General features: G+C 34.0%; 2 protein-coding genes across 3 annotated transcripts in view; one reads left to right on the top strand and one right to left on the bottom strand.

Annotated features, from left to right (window-relative positions):
- The window catches only part of Oatp33Eb (Organic anion transporting polypeptide 33Eb), a 76,948-nt gene that overhangs the window by 41,823 nt on the left and 10,151 nt on the right, over positions 1 to 24,974 (bottom strand). The window lies entirely within an intron of this gene.
- Oatp33Ea (Organic anion transporting polypeptide 33Ea) overlaps positions 1 to 24,974 on the top strand; it is a 38,074-nt gene that overhangs the window by 8,493 nt on the left and 4,607 nt on the right. Inside the window, exons 2-6 of one of the 2 annotated variants that reach the window (XM_085947746.1) lie at positions 15,655 to 15,838; positions 17,459 to 17,625; positions 19,630 to 19,897; positions 21,340 to 21,747; positions 23,911 to 24,271. In XM_085947746.1, the coding sequence (XP_085803872.1) occupies positions 15,655 to 15,838; positions 17,459 to 17,625; positions 19,630 to 19,897; positions 21,340 to 21,747; positions 23,911 to 24,271 (1,388 nt within the window). Of the gene's footprint in view, positions 1 to 15,654; positions 15,862 to 17,458; positions 17,626 to 19,629; positions 19,898 to 21,339; positions 21,748 to 23,910; positions 24,272 to 24,974 lie in introns of those variants that run through there. The other variant, XM_085947747.1, reaches the window with a different exon arrangement.

Below are 24,974 nucleotides of genomic sequence, written 5' to 3' on the forward strand. Positions count from 1 at the left end.
ATATCATAAATTAACTATACCCGAAAGAATGAGAAAAAAATAAAACATAATTTTATGGATTTTCTAATGTTCACACGCAATAGTAAAAATGTGCAATTTTAAAAGTCGATTTCCCAACAATCAACTATTTAGACTTACGATAGTCCTAGTTGTACCTACTAGGTGTGTGAATTATTGATGACGTAATTGTGTTTACACCCACGGTGGCCGCGCGGCATAAGCGTTGGACTATCACGCCGTGGGTCTCAGGTTCTAATCCTGGGTCAGGCAAGTACACATATTGTTTTTCAATTTGTGCGTGAGTCAGGGTATGGACCTAATATGTTGAGCAAGTGGTTGACATCCATTTCTCGTAAAAAACAAAATCTGTTAATACAAACCTCTACTCTATGGAGGCCCATATGATCCTATTAAGATCGGACATTGTCGAAAAAAAAATTGTGTTGAATTTGAGAAGCTTTTCCTGCAGGCGGACTTATTTGCTCTTGATGTACTAGCATTTTTGAGGCTTTAGTTAAAATTATATTAAATTTCAATTATTTAATTAAGTTTAGGTTTTTACAATATAGGTTTTTACAATAAAATAATGTTTTAAAGAGATTTTAATAGCTATATTTACTGATGAGTACTTATGTTTAGTTTAGTACCTACTTTTAATGTTAACGAATACCGGTATTCAATAAGAAATACCGAAAAACCGGTATTGACATTTTCATTCGGTATTGCAATCCCTAATTGTCATGATAAATAATTTGTTCGAAAATACATTCATGAAAGAAAGTTGACCGAATTTGAATTCGAAATTGGCGCTAATAATGATCAACCAGAAAAGCGGCGTTTGTTACATTGACTATATACAAATATAGTATAATGCTAAAGACATGCCACTCCAGTAGTGTCAGGTGATACGAAATTGGCATTCTATTTATAGAACTGAGAAACTAAAAAATATTTTAGAATCTTGTATATATTTTATTTTACCATGTTCGATCCTAAGAAGGTCATCCACATAGTGGAGGTTGTTTTCACAGTTTTCGTTGATGTTTTTACGAGAAATCGAGAAATGGATGATCGCCACTTGCTCAATCTATTAGGTCTATACTCCGAGTTCAAAAACACATTGAAAAAACAACATATGAATTTGACAGACCCGGGATTCCACCCGGGAACTATGAAATTATAAACTGATACGTACCGCTCGGCCATCGTGAGCGTCAAAACTTTATCACACCCGTTAGAGTCGTTAGATTATCCAAAACTTTTAGCTCGAGATGCAACAATTAAAAAAATATTTCACTTGACTCTCTTACTGTCAAACTGTCAAACAACCAGGCTAGAGAAAATCACCGGAAATTGAACCCAGCACTGCTATGAGAATGCACGAATATTTTTAGAGACGTGTTTGCATAGAGACAATTACATCTTATATGAGTAACATGCGTTTTTCAGACGATATAAGTGGCGTAGTGTTGCCACCAAGGCCTGAACCGATGCATAAGTGCGAGTGAGAAAGTATTCGGCACCCTTATAATCTATGCGACACGCGCTAGAGTAAGATAAAAGGTTTACAGATTTGGGAGATGGTTTGCTCGGTGTAGCCGCCAAATCTTACCCTATTGCTTAATTATGCGTCGATAACCGTGTTGCTAAAATAGCTATTTTTGTGTTAAACATAAAGTCAGTGGTAAATATTTTTAGTTAATTAAGTAGAAAAGATGGTTTTGTGTGTTGTATTAAAATGTGGTAGCCGTACTGATAAGCGAGAAGATGGTATTACGTTTCATAGGTAAGTTGATAGGTACATGTTCGTGATAATTTATTTGTATATTATTATATATTTTAATTTCAAGTGACCGTGTTTCTTTAAAATAACTTAAATTATGAATATTTTTACCTACTGGTTGCATTTCGTAAAAAAAATAGAAAAATATATTTTAATTCTTTAAGACCGAAATGGTCCATGGTCTCGAACATTTGAATACGAATGCGTTCGCTCGCCCACAAACCAAACGCTCGGCACGCAGCTTCATTTAGCAATGCAATGGGTGGCGTCTAGATGTATCTATAGTCTAAGGTTGCCACGTTGCCAGAGCTCGTTGTGTCGGCGACCCCTAACTTTGTACTAAGACCCCAATACTTTTTCTAAAACATCTCATACAATATATTTTGCAATCGAATCTCACGAGTAGGTACAAACAAAAATGTTGTTAATTTATTTTTGACTTGGTAAAATAAATTTCACTAAGGTGCATGGTTGCTACATCAGTCCCGTGCAGCATCGCTTCGGGACAAGGAAGCGTGTCAATCGTTTCATTCTGACACGTTTATAGCGTCATGGAAAGCGGCCGTACACGAACCGCGCTTGCATATACATGGCGGGTGGATATGGGGAAACCCAAATCATTGTCCACTAATGCCGGGTAGGCAATTGTTTTATGTTTCAAAGAACCATTTTTGGTGTAGTAAATCTAAACTAAACGCACGTGTTATCGTTTCACTTACTTTTATGTCAGGGCAACTATAAGTTGTAATGATTTCTTTTCCGAATGAAACCGTAGTTTTTTTGGTAATATTTTTGAAATGACTAAAGTTTTTGATCAAATAAACGGGAGGGGTGAAATGGCTTAGAGATGTACTGTACAGACAGTTTGTCTGACATGCTTATTTTGTGGAGGATGAAAAATTGCAGATGTATTGCAAGGAATAATTAATGTAACAGTGATTTAAATTCTAAATGAACCACAAAAATAATAATTTTAAAAGATTACGATAAAATGAGTACTTAAAAATAACATACCGACTACCTACCCCGCTCTTATTTCTGAAATATTTCGATGCAAAAACGTTTGAATATTTTTGGGAACAATACAAACCTCAATAATTGAAAACGAGGCAAGTTTTAGTACGCCAATTGTCTTGACTGGCATAATAGTGTGACGAATTGACCGTTATGAAAAAAATACCACGATAACGTGTGCCGATGTCCTCAACGTTTACGACCATCGAATTAGCTTAGTAAGTTCATAGCCAATTATTTCGTTGCGTTTCTGTACATATATAAACACTACATCTGTTTATTTACATTTTACAACATCTATATTCGGGTGGCTCGAGTCTGCTGAACTATACATGATCAGAGTGATCTGATATAAACTGTTTTGTTGTCTTGATTTTTTTCAAAATAAGCGGCATATTAACGAACAGTCAAATAAACTGTAGTGTTACTTTTATTCTTTAGTAATTATATTCATATGTTCCGTTCATTCTTCGATTTGCCTCTCTTCGGCATAAAATGTAGATACTTCTTATATTTCAATATAGGATTCAATGTACGGTAATGGAGGTTAAGTCATTGGACGCTAAAGACTCACCTAGCGCGTAACGATCAAGTGGCCATTCGATATAATTAGCATGCTATTTAAATGTGGTAATTAAAAAGTAATTATCTAGTCATCGTTAATAATAGATATTATTAAATCATTTTCCGGCATTTTCGAGCGCCGCCTGCGCACCCCTGCTTGGCACGGGCTATTATAGCGTATCCGGTATAACATTAAATAATATGAGATATTTATAAATATATTATATTTTTTAATCATTATCATTTAATGCACATGTGTGTTCTAGTTTTTTGTGTTATTGCGCAAGATTTATTGAGATAAGAAGACAAAAGGGACCTTCACAATTAATTACCAACTAATTAATTATTATTTCCAATCAATACTCAGTGATCACTGATCAGTGATCATTGTGATCAACAATAATTGATTTAAATGTTTAAATCCTTCTAAGGCAAAACTAAGGTTTTTGAGCATCTCTTTAATTACACAATATTAAAAACATTAAGTAAATAGAAAAACATGTTTGCGTTCTTTGAACAAAATCATGTAATTTTTACATAATACCTACCTATTCTATGGTTATCTATCCATATCATTAAAATGTAATTTTAATAAATTGTCTTTTATGTTTATAAATAATATCACTAAGTGATTCAGAGTCTGACGAATTAGGGGAAATCTATTAACAAAAAAGCTTTACGGACAAAGATGCTCAGGCTTTTAAAGATATCAAAATATCTTCACCAATAATGTCCTACGAATAAATAAATATTTACGCTTGCACGTTATGTTGGAAGTGTCAAATTAGTCTATTAAATATCACGTGGTATGATACCCTGTTTACACGTGCGTGGATTTACTGCTGACAGTATGTACGTATTATCGCGGCCATAACAAAAAAAATACACGTGTAAACATTTATTATCATGCAAGTTGCAAGATTGCATGATAATCGCAACAGTTGGGATTTGTTCTAAATCTGCCAGTAAAAAAAGAACTGCACCAAAGACTCATTTTAAGGTTAACCGATTTTCACGACCAGTCAAATAGTATATACCATACAATGACAACAGAGCGTCTCGCTTACTCTTGAACATAGACTAATATACTATCTTGAAGAATGACAATGGCGAGACAGTCAAAACTTTTACATGTAAACAGTTATTATCGCCGTAGTTTAAAATACACACTAGTGGTGCAAGTAAATCCATGGACCTGTACAGGCGCTATGAGTACCTATAGCTAGAGATACCTATATTGTTTTATTTGCGTGGAAATGACTTTGTTGATTTGTACCCGAAATCTCATGCATTTTGGCTGCATTTCATGCTATCGCTTCACGTCATGTTGTATGTAGAAATGTTCTATTGGAAGCGCGACCCTATAATGTTATAAATACACTGTTTACTCTAATTTACGTACATATAGGTACACACTAGCGACCTGTGTTTACCTTGAAAAAATATGGTATTGGTATGACATCAATAACATGATAATTATGCTGCAGAATAGTGTTAACTAAGCCATATCGGTCACTATTTAATGAGGATTTCTAGAAATGTTTTTTTCTAATTGAATAAAAAAAACATTGAAACCTCGATCCGGTGAAAAAATATCTAGTTATCAAACTAAATTCCAATTATAAAATTAATATAATATATCTTTGAATTAAAGAAATATTATACTTATTTCTTTTTAGTGTGTGTAAATAGGTACGTAAATATAATAATGATAACCTTAATTCTTACATTCCTACATTTGGGGACAATTGGATAATCTTAATTTTTATCAATGTCGTAGACTTATTATTTTATGTATTAGCTGTATGTAATCAAAAAACTATAGGATTATACCTACTGTATTTTAAAGAGAATTCATATTGATAATATGAACCTAAATAATATATTAGATTATTTATATGCCCCACATAATATCATTGTACTATCATTATTTATCGATACGTATTATACAATATCGTAATATCAAGAATCATAATAATTAATTGATAATAAAATTATTTGTGGGAAGGACATAATATACCTAGAATGTGGACACCAGTGAACTATTTATATTCAATTCAATTCAATTTATTTATTTTTAACATATTGTGGACATTACAACATTACAAAGTATAAGTTTAAGACGTAATAATATAATATTGTTAAATCGGCAAACGAAGCAACTGACGTACCTATTAGCACCATTCAGAGAGTAATGCGGGAAAGCAAAGAATCGATAGATATGACATAACATAAAATTGTTGATTGATTATTCCTTAATTACACTCCGAATAAATGGAAAAAATGCTATGATCACCATATAAAAATCAAAGATTTTACAGGGCAAGTGATTTAAGAATATACATACATATGAAAAACTTGATAATAAACATTGGTGCTGAGTCGGATGACAGCGATGGTTATTATTTTCAGAACAGAACAGTGAATCAGATGAAATGTCATCATAGTAATGCGCGATTTATATTGTAAGTAATTTAATTCATATTGAAAGCAATTTTAACAATTTGCTACGTGTAATACGGGCTGCCGTTTTCATAACTGACCGAAAACTTGGAAACCCACCCGAACTTCAAAAATGTCATGCTTATTTTGTGTAGTTATAAATACCTACAACTTATAGGAGTGCAGGAAATGTAAAATGTCATGAAACGGCACACTATATCAACCAAACCATTTAGAAACTAAACAATGACTTAGACTAGATTTAATTAAACTTAATGCGATTAGTATTAACGGATTATAGAGTGCTTAGATAGGTAGGTACTTATAAAATAAAGTGGACCTACCTTAGGTAATAATTTATCTTTATAAATCTATTAAATACATTACAAAGATAATATTATTGTATCTATATTACGAATAGTTTCATTAACTGGTTCAGATTTTAGATAATTTCGGAATATTGCTTTGTAGATGCATTTTATCTTTTTAGTCCACTCGAGCGGTTATGTTTCGTATCTTAAAAGCAGTAAGTATAAGTTTGTTCAATTTCGACCAACAAACATCAATAAATTAGTAGATAATAGTATGAATACCAGGATCGTAGTTACGCGTAGTTAGCTAAGAGTCCAGTGTTTCTCAACGTTTTTACACCTGCGGACCACCGAAAATATGAGAAATGTTTTGCTGACAACTAAAGCAGAAATAAAAAATATTATTTACAATATAGTAACGCATCGTCTGATCGCGGTTGATTTCGTCGCTTTTAAGTCGTATTTTAAGAAATAAAAAACAATGCACAAACACTGCACAGGTGCATGGGTTTTGAAGATTTTATTGGAATTTTTAGCATATGCCAGGACGCCAAAAATTTGCAGACCACCGGTTGAGAAACACTGGGCCTTAGACTATATTGTTTTCCCAAAACTCTACTACCGTTGTCCTTCATTTTCAGTGTTGCCATTTAAAATAATATAAACGTTTCTGTTTCTGAACGTGTCAGTACAACAGTTGACAGTTTATTGTTACGGTCAATGGCCCAGTAGCGGGACAGTTTAATATAGGTATAGTCGGGTTTTATAGTCTGTGGTCTTAACAATAAAAAAAAAGTTTTTGAACATGGCGCACATCGGAAACATACCCCGCCATCTTGGAAAAATGGCGCACAAAAATGTTTTTTTTTTACAATATCTCTTCGCCAGTATGTAGGTACAACAACAAAAATAGTTATGCATATTATTAATAGGACCCCAACCCGACCTTTTGGATGGCAAGGCCACTTTTTCAGCCCTGGCTACTGGAATATGAGTACAGAAACTTTACCAATGGGTACCAAGTTAACACGTATATGTACTACTCCAAGTAAAATCTTTTATTATGAAAAATACATAGGTACACATGTCGTAACTAACTGAATTTTGTTAAATTATCTTATGTTCAAAATGAGAGTCCTAACCAGGGTTTCGTGAGAATTCTCAAAAATATACTTACTAAAAAATAGAACTCGAAAACGTTTTGGTAATACAACAGTATACCGTTACAGCACATAATTGAAATCCCAAACCATGTCCGATCCTAATAGGATCATATGGGCCTGTATCAACAGATTTTTTTTACGAGAAATGGATGTCAGCCACTTGATCAACCTATTAGGTCCATACTCTGACTCACACACAAATTGAAAAACAATGTGTACTTGCCAGACCCAGGATTCGAACCTGGTACCCACGACGCTATAGGGCGACGCTTAAGCCACGCGGCCATCGTGGTATAATAATATTATGTATCTGATATATCCGAAGTGTCTGCAATGAAGAATACTATTGTAATATGTTTTCAAAAAATATTATTATATACATACTGTGAGAGTGAGAGTAGACAGATCATGCGTTGTTGTTTTTATTTAATAAAACGCAATTTTTATGTAGTACTTATTCCACTTTTAATCAAGAGATTAGGACCGGTTTCGTCCGCCTCAGAGGGACATTTTCAACTGAATACATTTTTTTTAAACAATATTTATCAAACAAAATCCAAAGCGATAGAAATAAGGTATTATTGGACGGATAATTATTTATGTACCTATTGTTATATTATTTCTATCGCTTTGGATTTTGTTTGATAAATATTGTTTTTAAAAAAAATGTATTCAGTTGAAAATGTCCCTCTGAGGCGGACGAAACCGGTCCTAATCTCTTGATTAAAAGTGGAATAAGTACTAGATAAAAATTGCGTTTTATTAAATAAAAACATCAATACAATGCAGTTCAACCACCATGAATTGACAGTTAACAAAATAAAAGAGATCATGTGTTGCTTAGGGTTGCATATTTCAAGGGGGCGATAAATTAAGGGACGAATTCGATAACAACTTTGCAGACCAACGGATCGTCACTGTTTGTGTGTATATAGGTATATCAGATTTTTAATGATTTTCTTTAGAATGTAGCCAGTTAGGCTAACTGCTTAGAAACAATACTGGTAGGTACCTACTGAATTTACGTAAAATGGGAGACAACAAATAGTAAGAGGAGGAATTTTTAGTCTCCTGAAGGGTTGCGATGTTTGTTGTAATGGTTTACATGTCTATTTTTATATTTTACCCTTCTGCATCTAAATACGTGTATTTCAGCCAGTGATAGAGGTTCCTCGAAATTTTATGAAATATTTGAAAAGTTCCGCCAAACAAAAAAGGTTGGTAATCAGTGTTCTAAGCCCATGGCTCCAAAAATAAATTTTTGTTTTCAACAAGACGTATGTCAAATTTGTGAATTTACTCTAGTGTGGTAAACAGTGACAGAACCGCAATTACAAAAATATAGTTAGGGGTTCGACTTTTTTCAGTTTTTAAACATGTAGGTATGTCCATTTTATTTTAATACTAGTGAAATACCGTCGGGGTATGGACCGCCCATGCACTGCGTATCTATGGACAGCTAGCACCATATCAGCCGGCAAATAATAAGTTAATAAGAGAGTTTGTTTTTCATGCAGCACAGACATATTATGCCTGTTATTAAAATATCACTGTATACATGAATGCTAGAAGTTCGAAGGTTGTGATTACATTATTTGTCAGATTCATATATGTACCCGAGAACAAAATGTTAAAATTGAGAAGCCTACTCCACCAAGATTCATATGTAACAAAACAAAATGTCCGTGCATCATTTGTTCAAAAAGCCGCACAGCTACTTTGTTCTCAAATAAAATGTAGTTTTCATTGTAGTATACAATTGTATATAATATTATCATAACACAAATTTGTCCGTTCTATTCAATACAATAAACAATATTCTACTAAACCATAAATTATATATAGCCATAATTTTTTTTTTTAATGTTTTATACAACTTTCAAACACTTTGTATAATGATGTACATTTGTTCACGTACCTACATATTATATTGGTCTAGACTAGGTAAGTAGGCATTGATACAATTAGAGGCTAACAGTAAAAGTGGGCGATATTTTACTTTTGCTTAAGGGCAACACTTTGCCTAGATACGTCACTGTTTAATAACAAAGGATATGTTCACTTTTCTATTTAGTTGATTTACAAATTCCGGTTTACTACATGGTTACTTGCAATCTTACTTAATTGAGATGTTTAAAGTCAATTTGAAACGTGCATTGTGTTTCATCAGAATTTCAAGGCATTTTGCTGATGGCTATAGTGCGTGTCTACCAGCGTTGCCAGATGTCCCGATTTTTGCGGGACGTCCCGCTTTTTATGCAAACATGGATTAGATCAGGGGAGGGCAAACTGCGGCCCACGGGCCGCATGTGGCCCGCCGGGTATTTTTTTGCGGCCCGCCATCATTAATTGTACTTTTGATTACGAATAACCTTTTTATATATTTTTAAAAAATATTGACAATAGATTAAAATTTGAAAAATTTGTTGTTTCGAAAATGTATTATCTCAGTACATTTTTCCTGCGTCTCGTCTCGCACTATGTAAGCACTATTTTCTACGTTGAACATCGATTTCAATAGATATTGATAGTGTACCGACAGAGCTACAACTTGCGATTATTGATATGTAGTGTGACACTGATTTAAGAGAATTGCATCGTCATGAAGAAATCTCCAAATTTTACAATGCCCTTAATTCAGACAAATTCGACCAACTTAAAGATTATGCAAGAAAAATGTTCGTTATTTTTGGATCAATCTATATATGTAAACAAACATTTTCGATCATGAACCTCAATACAAATTCTTTACAATCAAATATCTCCGATGCCCATTTACAAGCAGTTTTGAGAATATCAACTACAAAATTAACACCTGAATTTAAAAAAATGTTCAAAAATGTACAACAGTTTCATTCTTTTCATTAATTTTTTTGTAATGTTTATTTTTCGTGATAATAAATAGTGTATATTATCTAAAAATGGTATTTTACTTGCGGCCCGCTGCTCATTTTGAATTCTTGAATTTGGCCCTCCATCCAAAAAGTTTGCCCCCCTCTGGATTAGATTGTCCCGCGTAGGACAGCTAAATTCACGACTATTCAACAAAATACATATGAGACGTTTAGGTTAAGACGTATTCAAATTATTCCCGAAAAAGAGACTAAAAATAACTTCAAGCTAATTTCATTTATTTTCAGCATACCAACATTTAATTGCTATACCGAACGGATATTTTCTCAAATGAATTTAAAATGGTCAGATGCAAGAAACAGCTGATATTCTATTGAGTTGTTTAAATCGGAATACTTGTTCAATTCAGCATGATACACACTCATGTGCTGAATTTTACCAATACATTACGCAGCAGAAAGAAACTCTCCAGGAAGTAAAATCTTCAGCCAAGTACAAATAGGCGTGTCGAGAGAAAATATTGTTTAATACTTATTATTATTTTGATAGATAAAGAGTTTTGTAGTGTAGCAATCATACCACCCAGCATTAAATGAGTGACACACTTTAATATGTATGTTTTCTTGTCAAAACATAACAATAGTGAATAGATCGATAATATTCGTCAGCATTTCCTCAATCATAACTAGATCAGTAGGATCTGTTTGGATTTGTTAATTGCGACAATATCTCTTATAATATTATGTACTGCATTTGTATACATTGGAAGGACAATGCATGAATCCTCCCTCAACTCATCGAGTCCAGTCTCTCAGTTCATTAATATAATCAATGTCTTGATCACATTGATCTCACCAGTACATCTGTATCCGCGATTATAATATCACGCTGTCATCCTTATTAGGTATTGTATTTATTTATTCTCGTATCAATAAATAAACTCTCCTCTCAAAACATTCAAGCAACAAAGTAGTTTGTGTTGTGTCATTTATGATTGAAGAAATAAACATTATAAATATTGAACTAACGTTTTTTGGGTTGTCCCGTTTTTTGCTCCTAAATCCCTTTTTTTTTATTTCACAATATGGTAAAAATCCCGATTTGGTAAAATAGTAAGCTTACAACGCTGGTGCCTACCCATGTAGTAATAAATTATTACTGAGACAATATAAATTTTGATGTAGGTATTATCACATCCCTCCATTTTGGTATGTGAATTTCTCAACTGTCACTTTGGGTTTTGTTTTCTGGTTTATCGTCTGCGTTTTAGGATTTGGAGGTAGTTAATTGACACACCGGAATTATGATGGAAAACGACGAGTTTATTTACGTGTTAATATTATAATCATTACATTTTTATAATTTAATTTTGCGGAGGTCGCAATCGGCGTGTTCGCGATTTGCCCAGCAGGAAGCTTCTCCCGCTCAAACAAAAACGGTTACCTTTTCTGAGCCGTGCCAAATGCGACGTTGCCATTCGTATTTTTTTTTGGACAATGTTGCCGGTCAGATATTGTTCATATTGTTCAATTATTTTCGCAATCAGCCGTTATTATTTGTTGGCTTCGATACCGATTCGGGCCTCTCAAGATACACAAAGACATCCCCAAATGGGGACCATACGGGGTTGTCACAAGCGCACCTCTCCGGAAAGGCCCGAATGGGGGTCGGGCCAACTAAGGGCTGATTACGATAGCGTGTGTAACTGGACAGTGCGGCGGCTTGATAAGGGGTGGTTGCGTCTCTAGACGTTGAAGGATCGAAGCCCTCCCGGTACGTCGGCGGCTGGAGAGACTCGGATGCAGCACTGTAGCATAGTGGTTCGCGGTTCCCAGGCCTACCGTAAAGCTGCTGAGAGAGGAGGGCGTCGCGCCCAGCCCTCTCAACACCCTCGGACCGTCGGCAACCAGAGAGTTTCGGATGCAGCACTACGCCGCTTTGTGGGCGTAGTGGTTCGCGGCTCCCCATGTCTACCGTACGGGCGGATGCTGAGAGAGGACGTCGCACCCAGCCTTCCCAACAGCGACCGTCCGAAAATTAGTCGATCCCTCACGAAAATGCATACCGGCGCATTACTCGACCCCCTTTTTTTTTGCTCGCTTGCCCTGCCGCGGCTATCGAATTACACGCACTGCACTGATATTATACAAATATATTATGAATAAAACTTAATTTATCACTAAAAAGGCTTTAAAGTTTATAAAATTATTGTTAAAAATATATCAGGGCCCGAAATGGACCGGAACGCCATTCTGCCTCATACAACCGCTCTGGGTTGTAAAATTTTCCACTTCGAGCACTGAAATAACTTATTATACATCGCTTCCAAACACAAAACACTTAAAACTAACTAATCTATGATGCTAATGGCTGAGGATGCTGCTTGGCTGCTTTCCGCTGATGGAGGCTGCTTTGCTCAGCTGAAGAAGGCCGCTTTGTAGCTCTCTTCATCATGGTGCATCTGGGCCAGGGCTGATAGCAAGGCTCACAGACACGCTGCTGTTGACGATGAGGGCTCAAGCGGCTGATGATGCAGGGCATTTGATGCCGTTTTCCCTCGTTGGAGCCAGGGTCTTGCCCGATACACTCGTCCGTGGGCCAAGTTCGCTGGCGGATGCAGTTGGTCGGGAGTACATCGGGAGCCATGACTTCGCAATCCGGGTGTTTCTGCTCTTTTCTTCACTGGCTTGGCTTTGGCAGCATCCTCTTTCTACTGCTTATTATTATACTTTTGTTGAGCGCCACCAGAGGCAAGCCTCTGGATGTTTCTTCCTCGCCGTTTCCTATTCCGGTGTTTGGATCTCAGGGTGTGTGTCCGGGTGAAAGAAATTTCACCTGCTTCTTGATTCCAGACGATCAAAATCAAGAAGCGTAGTCCCACGTTGACTGGGGCCACTTATCACATCCCTCCATTTTGGTATGTGAATTTCTCAACTGTCACTTTGGGTTTTGTTTTCTGGTTTATCGTCTGCGTTTTAGGATTTGGAGGTAGATAATTGACACACCGGAATTATGATGGAAAACGACGAGTTTATTTACGTGTTAATATTATAATCATTACATTTTTATAATTTAATTTTGCGGAGGTCGCAATCGGCGTGTTCGCGATTTGCCCAGCAGGAAGCTTCTCCCGCTCAAACAAAAACGGTTACCTTTTCTGAGCCGTGCCAAATGCGACGTTGCCATTCGTATTTTTTTTTGGACAATGTTGCCGGTCAGATATTGTTCATATTGTTCAATTATTTTCGCAATCAGCCGTTATTATTTGTTGGCTTCGATACCGATTCGGGCCTCTCAAGATACACAAAGACATCCCCAAATGGGGACCATACGGGGTTGTCACAGTATGTAGGTACTTACATAATATATATTTTTTAAACTTATAGTTTCATTTTATTTGGGGTTTTTGGTTATTTTTTGTTGACAAGGTAGGTAGGTATTCATTTTTCCAAGTTAACTATTTTAAACCATTAGGACGCACCCACGGAACAGATTAATAAATAGAATTCTAATAATACAATAGTGTGTTTTACAACCTTCAAATTCACTAATATTGAATGAGCGTCAGTGCATAAACCGAGAGCAGCTGTCAGAACAAAGTACAAGCGTATTCTTGACACGTGTTTAAGTTTATCGCATATTCTTCCACACTCGTGATCGGTCGCCTGTTACTCCACACCCGTTAGGTATTTCAGTTCCCATCATCTTTGAGTTCCCTGGACGCACCTAAAGTCGCTGTGCCTAGATACTCGGACTATTAGATAAAACCACCCTCTATAATTTATGATTATTATAATTTGTAATTAATTATAAGAAAAATGCATCTTGAGAGTAAGCGTGAGTAAATGTGGAGTTGTTTTTCAAGAATATTATAGACATGATTTAATTATATCTCTAAACAACCATTCCAATACGATAATATAGGTATATTGTTTAAAGTGTGGATATGAGAAACTGTATAAAAGCAGAAGGAAGAAGATTATACACATTTCTCAAAGATAACATTTGCAAACAAAGACATTATAATTCATTATTATTTGATGACAAATAAAACAATCGTTTTAATTCATATCGGGGGGACAAAGACATAAATATTACAAGAATAGTCTCAATTCAACAAACTTGCAATATAGATTTACTCTAATTACTTAGGGGTTGATTCTCTTGTGATGACCTCTAATACTTTTATTGAGAAACTACCGTTCTTACAAAATACCTACTACCAACAAACAACATTCAAAGAATACTATCTAGCGACAGAATAGGAAGCATGCAATTGTCTAATAATTTACATTCTCAAGTGTTTTAATTAAACAATAATATGTATCTAAAAATATTTTTATATTCAAAGATAAACTTACAATTTAAAAAAAAAAAACTGTTATAAAATATAAAGGTTATGGGTAGAGTTAAATGACATGTTAGAATAGACACTCCAAAAGTAATAAAAAAGTGATAGATTTGATATTACGTCGTAACCAATCACTTAATTATCCCAAGAATTCAACTGTCAGGCGTGATATTTTTTAACACGGCCACCCATGACGCATTAACAGTGAGCTGTCAAATGTCATTGAGTAACACAGGTAAGATGTGTTATTTGATTGCAAATGTATCCCATCAGAATCTCCAACTGGATTTTATTTTATCCATTTGGAGATTATTGTAGATCACCGCCATGCCATGTTTATGCAATTTTTCCGAGTGATAGCTGTGTTATTTTGGAGCAATAAAAATAACAGAAAGATGTTAGTGTGTTAACTATTTTAAATAGTGTTAAAAATATCACATTTGACAGTTAATTTGTGATTATAATATGACAGTGTGACTGAATACCACATACCATATTTGTCACTTTTTTTATTGCTTTTGGAGTTAAGTGATATGTTAGAATAGTCGCGCTGAAGTCTTTTGTCTACAGCTGATAATATAACACTACTTTTCTGAAACATATTCTGGTTACTCGGTCAATGTTTAAATTTTCAAGCCAGACGATATAAAGATTGTTAATTTTCAGTAGGTAGGTACTGTTATTTCTTACTGGAAGGCCATAAAACAACTTGTATATTGTATTATTATCATTATACATATATTTTTAATTTATAATAGTTTTCCACATATTTTTATAATTAGGATTCTAACGAAATTTTCAATTGGATGTTGCAATATGAAACCGGTGTTGAGGCTTATAAATTTTAATATTACATATATGACAAGTAACAATAAATTGTTATTATTACAGAAATTAAAAAAAAATATAGAAATAAAATTATCTTGACACATTGAAGTCTACCCTTTTTTTGATAAAAAATTGTGTTGCTACATAATTGCTCATTTTCATTTGATTCAGAAAAACCCATCTGATTATTAGTATTACTATAGTGTTTTTTTGAGTCTGATTACGTCAAAATACATATAAAAATAATAATTTATTATTTGTTACCAAATGAAGCACTGCCATCTGTTAGATTTCAGACGAAATTAAATGCAAAATATTTATATATAAAAAATATTTAATTTGCAGACTACAGACACAACATGCGGAGCGTGGAATTTCCGTCCGGCATTCTTGCAGAGATTCACCACACCCCGCTGGTTCATGGTCGTCTACGGATTATTGGGAACAGTCCAGGCCATGTCCTTCATATATTTTGTGGTAGTACTCACGACAATGGAAAAAAGATTCAAGATCCCTAGCAAAACTACCGGTATAAAAATAACATGCATTAAGGTTGGTGTTTTTCACCACTGGTTATATCTTGAAGGTGGCAACAATAAGATATGAATAATTTATTGTTCAACCGTTTAACGCTTTTTGCCGTAACTGATTATGTACCTATTTGAATACTGTTATAATAAGAAAGACATACCTATATATTAAATTTAATAAATAGGTATATGTGTTAGTGGTAAAGACTAAGGAAGGTAACCGATTCATAACTGAAAAGAATGGTACACACTTAGGGCCAGATGCAGAGATGTCACTGTAAAATTAACATAATTGTCCAGTGTAGTGGCAGTCTTGAGAAACGCATGTAGCATCTGTTAAAATATCTAGTCGAGTAAATCATATACAGAATTCAAGAAATATATAGTATTGTATTTCGATTATTCATTACAATGAATTTCGAATGAAGTTCAAATGGAAGATAATACTATATTTTCTTGATTTCTGTGTACGGTTTACTTGAGCTGAGCCTTGTTTCTCATTTCTGCCGCCATTCAGTGGTGTCGGTAGTCACTAAACAGCATGATATTGCTACATAGTACGAAATATGATGTTCATGAAAATTTAAAAGCTGATATAAAATGTTTTAAATAAATAAATGCATGACAAAAACCCCAAATCAAGTCATCGGTGGGTTTGAAAAAAGTTAATTAGCTCATAGATTACTATCTTGCATTGCTAATGCATGATGTATCAAGAAATAGTGGATATAATATATAATATTATATATATATATATTTTACCATTTGACAGCAATACGTTTTTCATATATTATTTTAAATGGGAAGATGAGTCAAATAATAATCAAAAAAGTCACCATTAAAATCATTATAGACATAGAGTTTGCTGATTTAAATATGAATAACGCAATCAATTTGCATCATTTGAGGCACCAATTATAAATTATTGTAATAAATAAAAAAAATACTTATAATTAATATTTAGTGTTCACTACTGACATGCACATACATTAAATCTTATTGTCATCACTGAAGTTATAATCAGTAGTCAAACACATTACCCTCAAAAAAACTTTTAAATCAAAATTAAGTGAATCTATTTCTACTCATCTCTCAGTATTAAATTTGTAATATTGAAATGACAACAAAAATATATCGATTCAAATTAACATATACAAATTGATTAAACGTCAATTCAAAATGATCATTTCAGATTCATTCATGTTGTTAGCTAAGGGCCGCCGCCTATTACGACGGTCAGACGCAAGTAAAAATCGCAGAAAATAACAGTCTAGGTACACATTTCAGAACATGGGGATATTATTAAAGGGGTGTGGATATGTTGCGCGCCTATCGATTCTCGGCGCAATCAAACGGACTGCAACTGGATAGGAGTTCCTAGACTGCTACTTCTTGCAATTCATGATTAATAGGCGACAGGGCGGGTCTAGTATTGAAATCTTTTAACCTCAATGCAAACAAAAAAATATATTTTAAACCAAACAGTTATCACTAGTACCTAGTGGTGACTTCATCCGGTCTAATTAATGCTGTCATGCTATGCTTGTCATTACAATAATTCTTACTATACTTTATTTTAATGTTTAACTAAAAGAACCTTTTTTTTCTGAACTTTTCAGGTATTATGCTCAGTGGAAACGAGATCAGTCAAGTGCTGTTGTCACTATTTCTGTCATATTTTGGAGGGCAAAGAAACAGGCCGAAATGGATAGCGTGGGGAGTAGTTTTATGCTCCCTTTCTTGCTTCATTCTGGCATTGCCACATTACCTTTATGGTGCAGGGGAGGTAATTACAAAACATATTATTCAATATCCTTGTATCTTCAGCGTCTATATTGGTGTAGAGACCAGAACTTGCGTCTTGATCCATAAGACGTTGGTTAGGTAAAATTTCTTTGTTTTCTATAATTGATATGTATGTTTGTTGACACTACGAAATCAATAAATTAAGATAATTGCCATTACGATTCATGTAAAAATATTCTGTTTAGATAATCTTGTTATTGTAAAGGAACATACAGTCGAACTTCGTTATAAAGAGGAAGATGGGACCGACTGAATTTGCTCGTTATAAGCGTTACTCGTTATATCAGAGAATGGGTATTTTTAAATGAGCGGTCACATAACACAAAAAGTCGCAATTCAAACAAAAATACACAATTAGAAGTTTTTCCCGAAACAAGCATGGCATTCATAAACTACAAAAGAAGTTGTTTATTGTAATGAAAACTGGTAGATACCTAGTGACTTCACAAAGCTTGGATCTTTTACATGCAATTTAACCATATTATGCGTGTATACTTTTTCAATATTGTCTGCGAAAACACCAATTAGGTAGGTACTTAGACACTTAACTAATGTCATAAACGTAATCCGATTCCGGCGGCATCCTGTCCAGTCGAATTTTATTGCTATGGGTCGAAATGTTTTTAAAACGATCGACACATTAACAGTTTTAAGAAAATTTTTGACCATATTTTTCCTCGGTATAACCGACAAGTAGCTCGTTATAAAAGTAAATAAATGTATAGAGAAAATCATAAACTAAAATGTCAATGAATGTTTCCTCGTTACATCCGAGATCTCGCTATATCATGATCGTAATAACCGATTGCGACTGTATTATTATTATGTTCAATCTTGGGTAAAAATGGTCTATTTTCATCCAAGTTATCAACAATTCTCATCTTGTCTCAATTTTTTTGTATTCTATAATTAGGCCAGCAACAGAAACTAAATCATCACGACATCAAATTACCATTAACAAAGTAGAAAGCCGAAATTAGTACACTTATAGTTCAATTATACCTAATTTTGCATGGTTTCTGAGGTGGGCAGACTACGCAAGAGCTTCTCAAGATTTCTAATTTAGCTGTAACTAATAACAGAAATATTTTTTCATTGCCAAACTGTTTTATTTAACTTTGTAATTGTACGTAAGTATTTTTTAATTATTATATATTAAATTATTATCATCAAATAAATAAAAACCTCATTTCTCTACAATGCATATGAGAATTTCCTGAAGAAGAAAAACAGGGCGTACTAGAGAAACTCTTTGTCAGCCGCCCACTCCATAAATCCTACAACACCATGTATTTTTGATCCAGTGGTGAAAGGAAGCAAAACTTCAGCTTTCTATTAGGTATGTTTATGGAGCCGAAGGCCTTCCTTTACTAGTCTATAACATACATACTCCAGCGTCTGACTGCTTAGGTACAATCAGCAAAATCTTTTGTAGAAATCATACCACTCAGCATTAAATGAATGACACACTTTAATATGTAGGTTTTGTTATTAAAACAAAACATTATAACAATAATAATTGTCAGCGTTTCTTCAATCATAACTAGACCAGTAGTGTTTGTTTTATGTATGTACTACATTAATGTAAATAAAGACAATCTATGAATCTACACTCAACTCATTGAATCCATTACAAGACGTGCTGCTATTGTCATGAGTTCTTGTCATAGTACATAATATGTTATTCCACTTGAATCAAGTCTCTCGGTGCGTTCTTATAATTAATCTTTTGATCATATCGATCTCATCAATACATCATTACCTCGCGATTATAATCTCACGTCATCATGCTTATTATTGTATTCAGTGTATTCTTGTATCAACCAATAAACTCTCATCTCAACAACTAAGCAACGACGACCTTCTATCTACCACCACCTCATCTTATTTTTAACATTTAATATAAAAATATATTATAATATGAAACCTACATACTAAGTTATGATTTTAAACGCAATAATGATATAAATATTACTTCTTACAGGATGCCCTGGCCTTGACAAAGGAATACTCTGATGTTTTTACAAACGCAACATCGCTGGAACACGTCAGTAAAACAAAGCTGTGTTCAACATCAAGACCTGATGAAGTGTGCAGAGGATTCGATACCCTGGGAGAGTTTTCTCTCCTACCAGTAGTTTTAGTATTTTTATCGCAGTTTGTACTTGGAATAGGAAATACGCTATATTACGCTTTAGGAAATACTTATATGGATGACAACACTAAGAAGACCAACACACCAATGCTGCTAGGTTTGTGAAAATTAATCTGATTAACTTTACGTTACTTTGCGTGTCAAGATATCAAAATCCAAGCTTCGCAGGTAGGACAGAATCGCCTAGAATCTGAGCATACACAACATCTGGAACTAAAATATAATATAAACTTTTTATATCTTTTATTAAACGAATAAGACACAAGATTTGAGAATGTAACATTCTATATATTGAACATCTCATAAACACACTAAAATCATTTTGTAGAAAAAAATATGACACCCGACAGGACTTGAACCTGTATCTGCAGGATTTGCGCCAATGTGCTTTTTCAATTAAGCTATGGGCATCTTACTAAATTACGACGATTTAAACTAATAGTTGGAAATGCTTATCGAATATAATAAATAAATAAAATATAATATCGCAGTGGAGTTCTGCTTAACTAGATCAAGGGTCAGCAAGAAGAGACAAATACGACAATGATTTAGAATTCTTTCTAGAACCATACTTAACTGTATTTTTACAAGTACCGTTGATTTAAAGTGATTTGAAATGGAAATATAGGTAAATATACAAAAAAAATATTTTTCAGAAGTATTGACATTTTAAAATAAATGTAAATAATAAAAATCACACTTACAAGGTGGAACTGGGGTGATGATAAGGCTTTATTCGTAAGATGTGAGAATTCAAAGAGGCAAAATCTGTGTCAATGGCAAATAAGGAAAAGTACAGATGTGAAATCATTTTGAATTGAATATCAATAAGATGTTGAATTAACTCACAAGTTAGAAGTGGAAATTGTTATCAATTTACATGCTTGGCAAATATTTACTTTTATATTATTTACACCCATATTATTATCATAGTTTGAGCATTTATCTTAAGGTAAAGCCTTTGCTCAGCCTTTCTAAAAGAGGCACCTAGCGGAAAAATACGAAGCTTGCAATTTGAGACATTTTTTTGATAATTTACATTTTAAACTGTATTTTAATAAATATGTGTCTGAAAACATTAAAAAGAAAAATATTTTTTATTTTAAGTCAAAAAACCTACAATTTAAGAAAAATGTTATAAAATGTGAATTTTGTGAAGGGTCCCACGTTATTATTACATATTTTATGTCGAGACAGTCAGCAGTTTTATCGCGAGATATTCGCAATAGTTTAAAATACACACTATTGATGCAAGTAAATACATGCACGTATACAAGCGCTATTATTTAACGAAGTAGATAACATAATTTTTGGTACTGTTCGGTTATACGGAATACAGCGGAAAACACATTTTGAAAATAGCCGATAAACTGGATTATTTTAACCTAACCCAACCTAACCCAACCTAAACTAACCCAAACTAACAAATAATCCAGTATATCGGGTATTTTCAAAATGCGTTTTCCGCTGTATTCCGTATAACCGAACAGTACCTAATTTTTAGTTATGTCACATTTATAACAATCTGTTTCTTCTCAGGTTATACGAGCGCATTGCGTACTCTTGGTCCAGTTTTCGGGTTCATTCTGGGACCAATATGTTTATCTTTCTACATCGATCCGTCATTGACGCCTTTAATTATGAAAACCGACACTAGATGGCTAGGAGCATGGTGGCTGGGATGGATTATTCTAGGTGTCATCATGTTTTTCCTCTCATTCCTTATCGGATTCTTCCCTAAGCATCTGCCACGCAAAGAGAAGAAAGCACCCGAGGTCGGCTTGCCTCAATATCCTAAATGCATTTCGATAATTACAAATAAGACGAAAAACGATGAGATACCATTATCAAAAAATAGCATGCAATCTCTTGAAGCGGCTTCAAACCAAAATATTCCACAAGCCGATTCCGCTGTGGACGACAAAAAGAAATTTCCAACAATGAAAGGTATGCACTATACTACATTACTTTTGATTCATTCATTTTCTTATAATTTAAATCTGAATTTTGCTATTTCTTTCAAGGCATGTGTAAATGTAATCATCATGAAAGAAATAGTTTCACAAGTCAGAAGTTTATTACTACTGTATGTTGGCGACAATTGAATTTTGACTAGCTAGAGTGATTTTATGACTTTGCAGATTTGTCGCAGAAATATCATTTCAATTTTCTACGTATACACGCAAATTAATTTACTCTGTCTACTAATTTTTGGCAGTCCAAACAAGTGTCGCCTTATTTAAAAAAAAAAAAAAACATCGACAACTTATTAAAAAAAAAATTAAAAGATTGACAATACACACAGTAACGAATGTGCTATAATTTATGGTTACATGTAAATTGTACGTAAAACATTTCACTGTATCGCAGTTCGTCGTGAGCTTTCTATCGGAAAGAGATGACCGTATACTATACGGTCTCCAATTTTATTAGATTCAATATGAACATTAATTCAATTTTCATAGTTGATTTTGGCAAAATTAATGAATTCAAGAATGAAAACCTAACCTAACCTAACAAATAATCCAGTATATTGGCTACAGTATACTCGCAGTGATCCGCCACCCCAAAAACCAGACAACTGCCCAATTAGTGAAAACGGCGGATTATAATACATACATACAAAATAATATGGTAAAATTAAAACAGGTACATATTTCGTAAAAATAGTTTTTATTGAGAAATTTGTACTAGAAACTATGTCATGGTTTTCTTTATACTCAAATATGTCATATTAATTAAGCTAAGTTTATTTTAGCAATGTCAGTAAAGCCTCAATTACATTGAGCTTCTTTACGAGCTGTTTATTGGCGAATTTACAATCTGCCTGTAAAGTCGCCCAGTGTAATCATCGAATAAGCTAATAAGCAGGTTATAAACACTCTACCGAGAAAAGTTGAAAGCCGGTCAACTCTACACGCTACACGCCAGCGTGTGGGCCTACTACGTCTGCGCAGTAGAGCGCAGTACCAACCTCCCGGTAAAAAAACGAACTACGTTCTGTCAAAATAGTCACTGGCTTGTGGCTTCTCAGCGAATGGAAAGTTTTGTGTGTAATCATCAAATCGCAGTAGCTGAATCGCCCGCTTTTAAATTCGCCAATAAACAGCTCGTAAAGAATCTCAATGTAATTGAGGCTTAAATGAACCACCGCTATCTATCTTTCGTAAAATTTCTAATTTTTGTTTTAAAGTTAATGTGGCATGTTTACGCTTTCGAGAAGACTCCATTTTATCAACTTATTCAAACAAAGAACGTGGCAGAAGAAACAAATAGAAACACATGCGTCAGTTGTTAGAATACACAGCGGACTAACTGAAAGAAAACGATAATATTATTGACTTATGTTAAATTTAATGGGCAATGAAACTGAGTCGTAAGTCATAATATTGGCACGCGGCGGACTACTGAATTTGACATACGCATACCGGCGGATTATAGAGCTTGATTTTGTGCTTTCAATCAGTAAAAATAACAGCGGATTATAGTAGTTGTCGGATAAGCGAGTGGTGGATTACTGAGAGTGTACTGTATTTTCAAAATTTGTTTGCTGCTGGCTTCCTGTAAGTGTAAACTGACAAGAACCGTGTTTTATTTAGACATGAATTTTATGTCAGTATGTACGACCCAAAGAGGTTGGACGGTCTTTAATTTACGGCCATATATTTCCGATACAACATTTCACGGTGAAGTATGATACAGCGAACTGCATACGTACAAGTTTCCGGACACGATAATTTATAGTATATCTACTGTATTGACAGTGTGGCAATTTTTCCTGGCATATTTGGCTAAGAAATATTTTTTTTTTAAATATTATGTTGTAATATACTATAATATAATCATTTCTGAATCTTTCTTATTCCTCCTAAATTTTTCATAAAAATAGTAGTTATGATTACAGATCAATAATTTCATTCTATTTAAAGATTTTCTCATTTTGTTATTTCATTACTTACTTATGGAATAATATTTGCACTATTCGTGACAATCTCATTATATTAAATTTGTTAAATTATTTATCACAAGTCAAGGTAATTGTCGTAATAATCATTTAGTATCAAGTCTTTGCCACTAATGATTGGTATTAAAAAGTCTCTTAAATTTCAGAACTTCCAACTGCATTATCCCGTTTGCTCAAGAATAAAATTCTAATGTGTAATAGTACTGGCGGAGTGTTCTATATCCTGGGAGCGAGTGCATACATCACATTCATGGCTAGATATATCGAGGTTCAGTACAGCAGACCGTCTGCTACGTCCACGATGTTTGCCGGGCCTGGAATTCTTTTCGGGATGGTAACTGGCTTTCTGGTCTCGGGTTGGTATATATCCAGAAAGAAGCCGAGAGCGAGAATTTTAATGGCGTGGAATGTGATGGTCGGAATCGTTTATATGACTGGACAAATTGCTTTCATGTTCATGAGCTGCCCAAAAACATCCATCGAACAACAGCTTCTGAACGGTGGAAGGTAAAACTATCAAACGTGTACCTATATTAAATTTAATACCCTTACCTAATAAAAAAATTCACAAGTACAGCGCAAAGGCGTCACGAAACAATCCATAATAATCTTGTTAACTCTGAAAAACATTGTATATTGTAAAAAAAAATGCCGCTTAATAACCGAATTGAAGATTGTTCCGATTTTAGCAGTGTAAAGAGTAAAGTTATGATTATATTATGCTGCACGTCGTGTACTATCACGTGACGTCACTGTAAGCTGCCACTATGAGAAAAAGTGTGTAATGTTCTTTTTCTTGGTATTTAAAATGTTATCAGACTCATGCTCTGATCCCATAGCACATTTTGAACCTTTAAACGAACATTGTCAGTGAGGAAAATCTGCCGAAATCACCAGAACAACAATGAGGTCACCTCACATTGTACCGCACTGCATCGACACCTGCATGACTCAATGAACGATTTTTATCATTTTCTACATGCCTACACATTTTCGACTCATATCAAACTCACGTGTTTTTGTTTTTACTGGTTGGCACTATGTATTTTCTATATTAATGTTGTCTATTATTTATGGTCTGCAGGTTGGGTTCTGTTCAAAATATTATCTATGGATGTAATATCGCAAGTAATTTGACCGTACGCACACGTAGAAACTTTTAATTAATTGAAATTAGCATGAATAATAAATAATAATTCAAAATACTAAT

This window comes from Rhyacophila brunnea, unplaced genomic scaffold (assembly GCF_057557595.1).
Source record: "Rhyacophila brunnea isolate RB1 unplaced genomic scaffold, BYU_Rbru_1.0 scaffold_2, whole genome shotgun sequence".
Classification (NCBI taxonomy): Eukaryota; Metazoa; Arthropoda; class Insecta; order Trichoptera; family Rhyacophilidae; genus Rhyacophila; species Rhyacophila brunnea.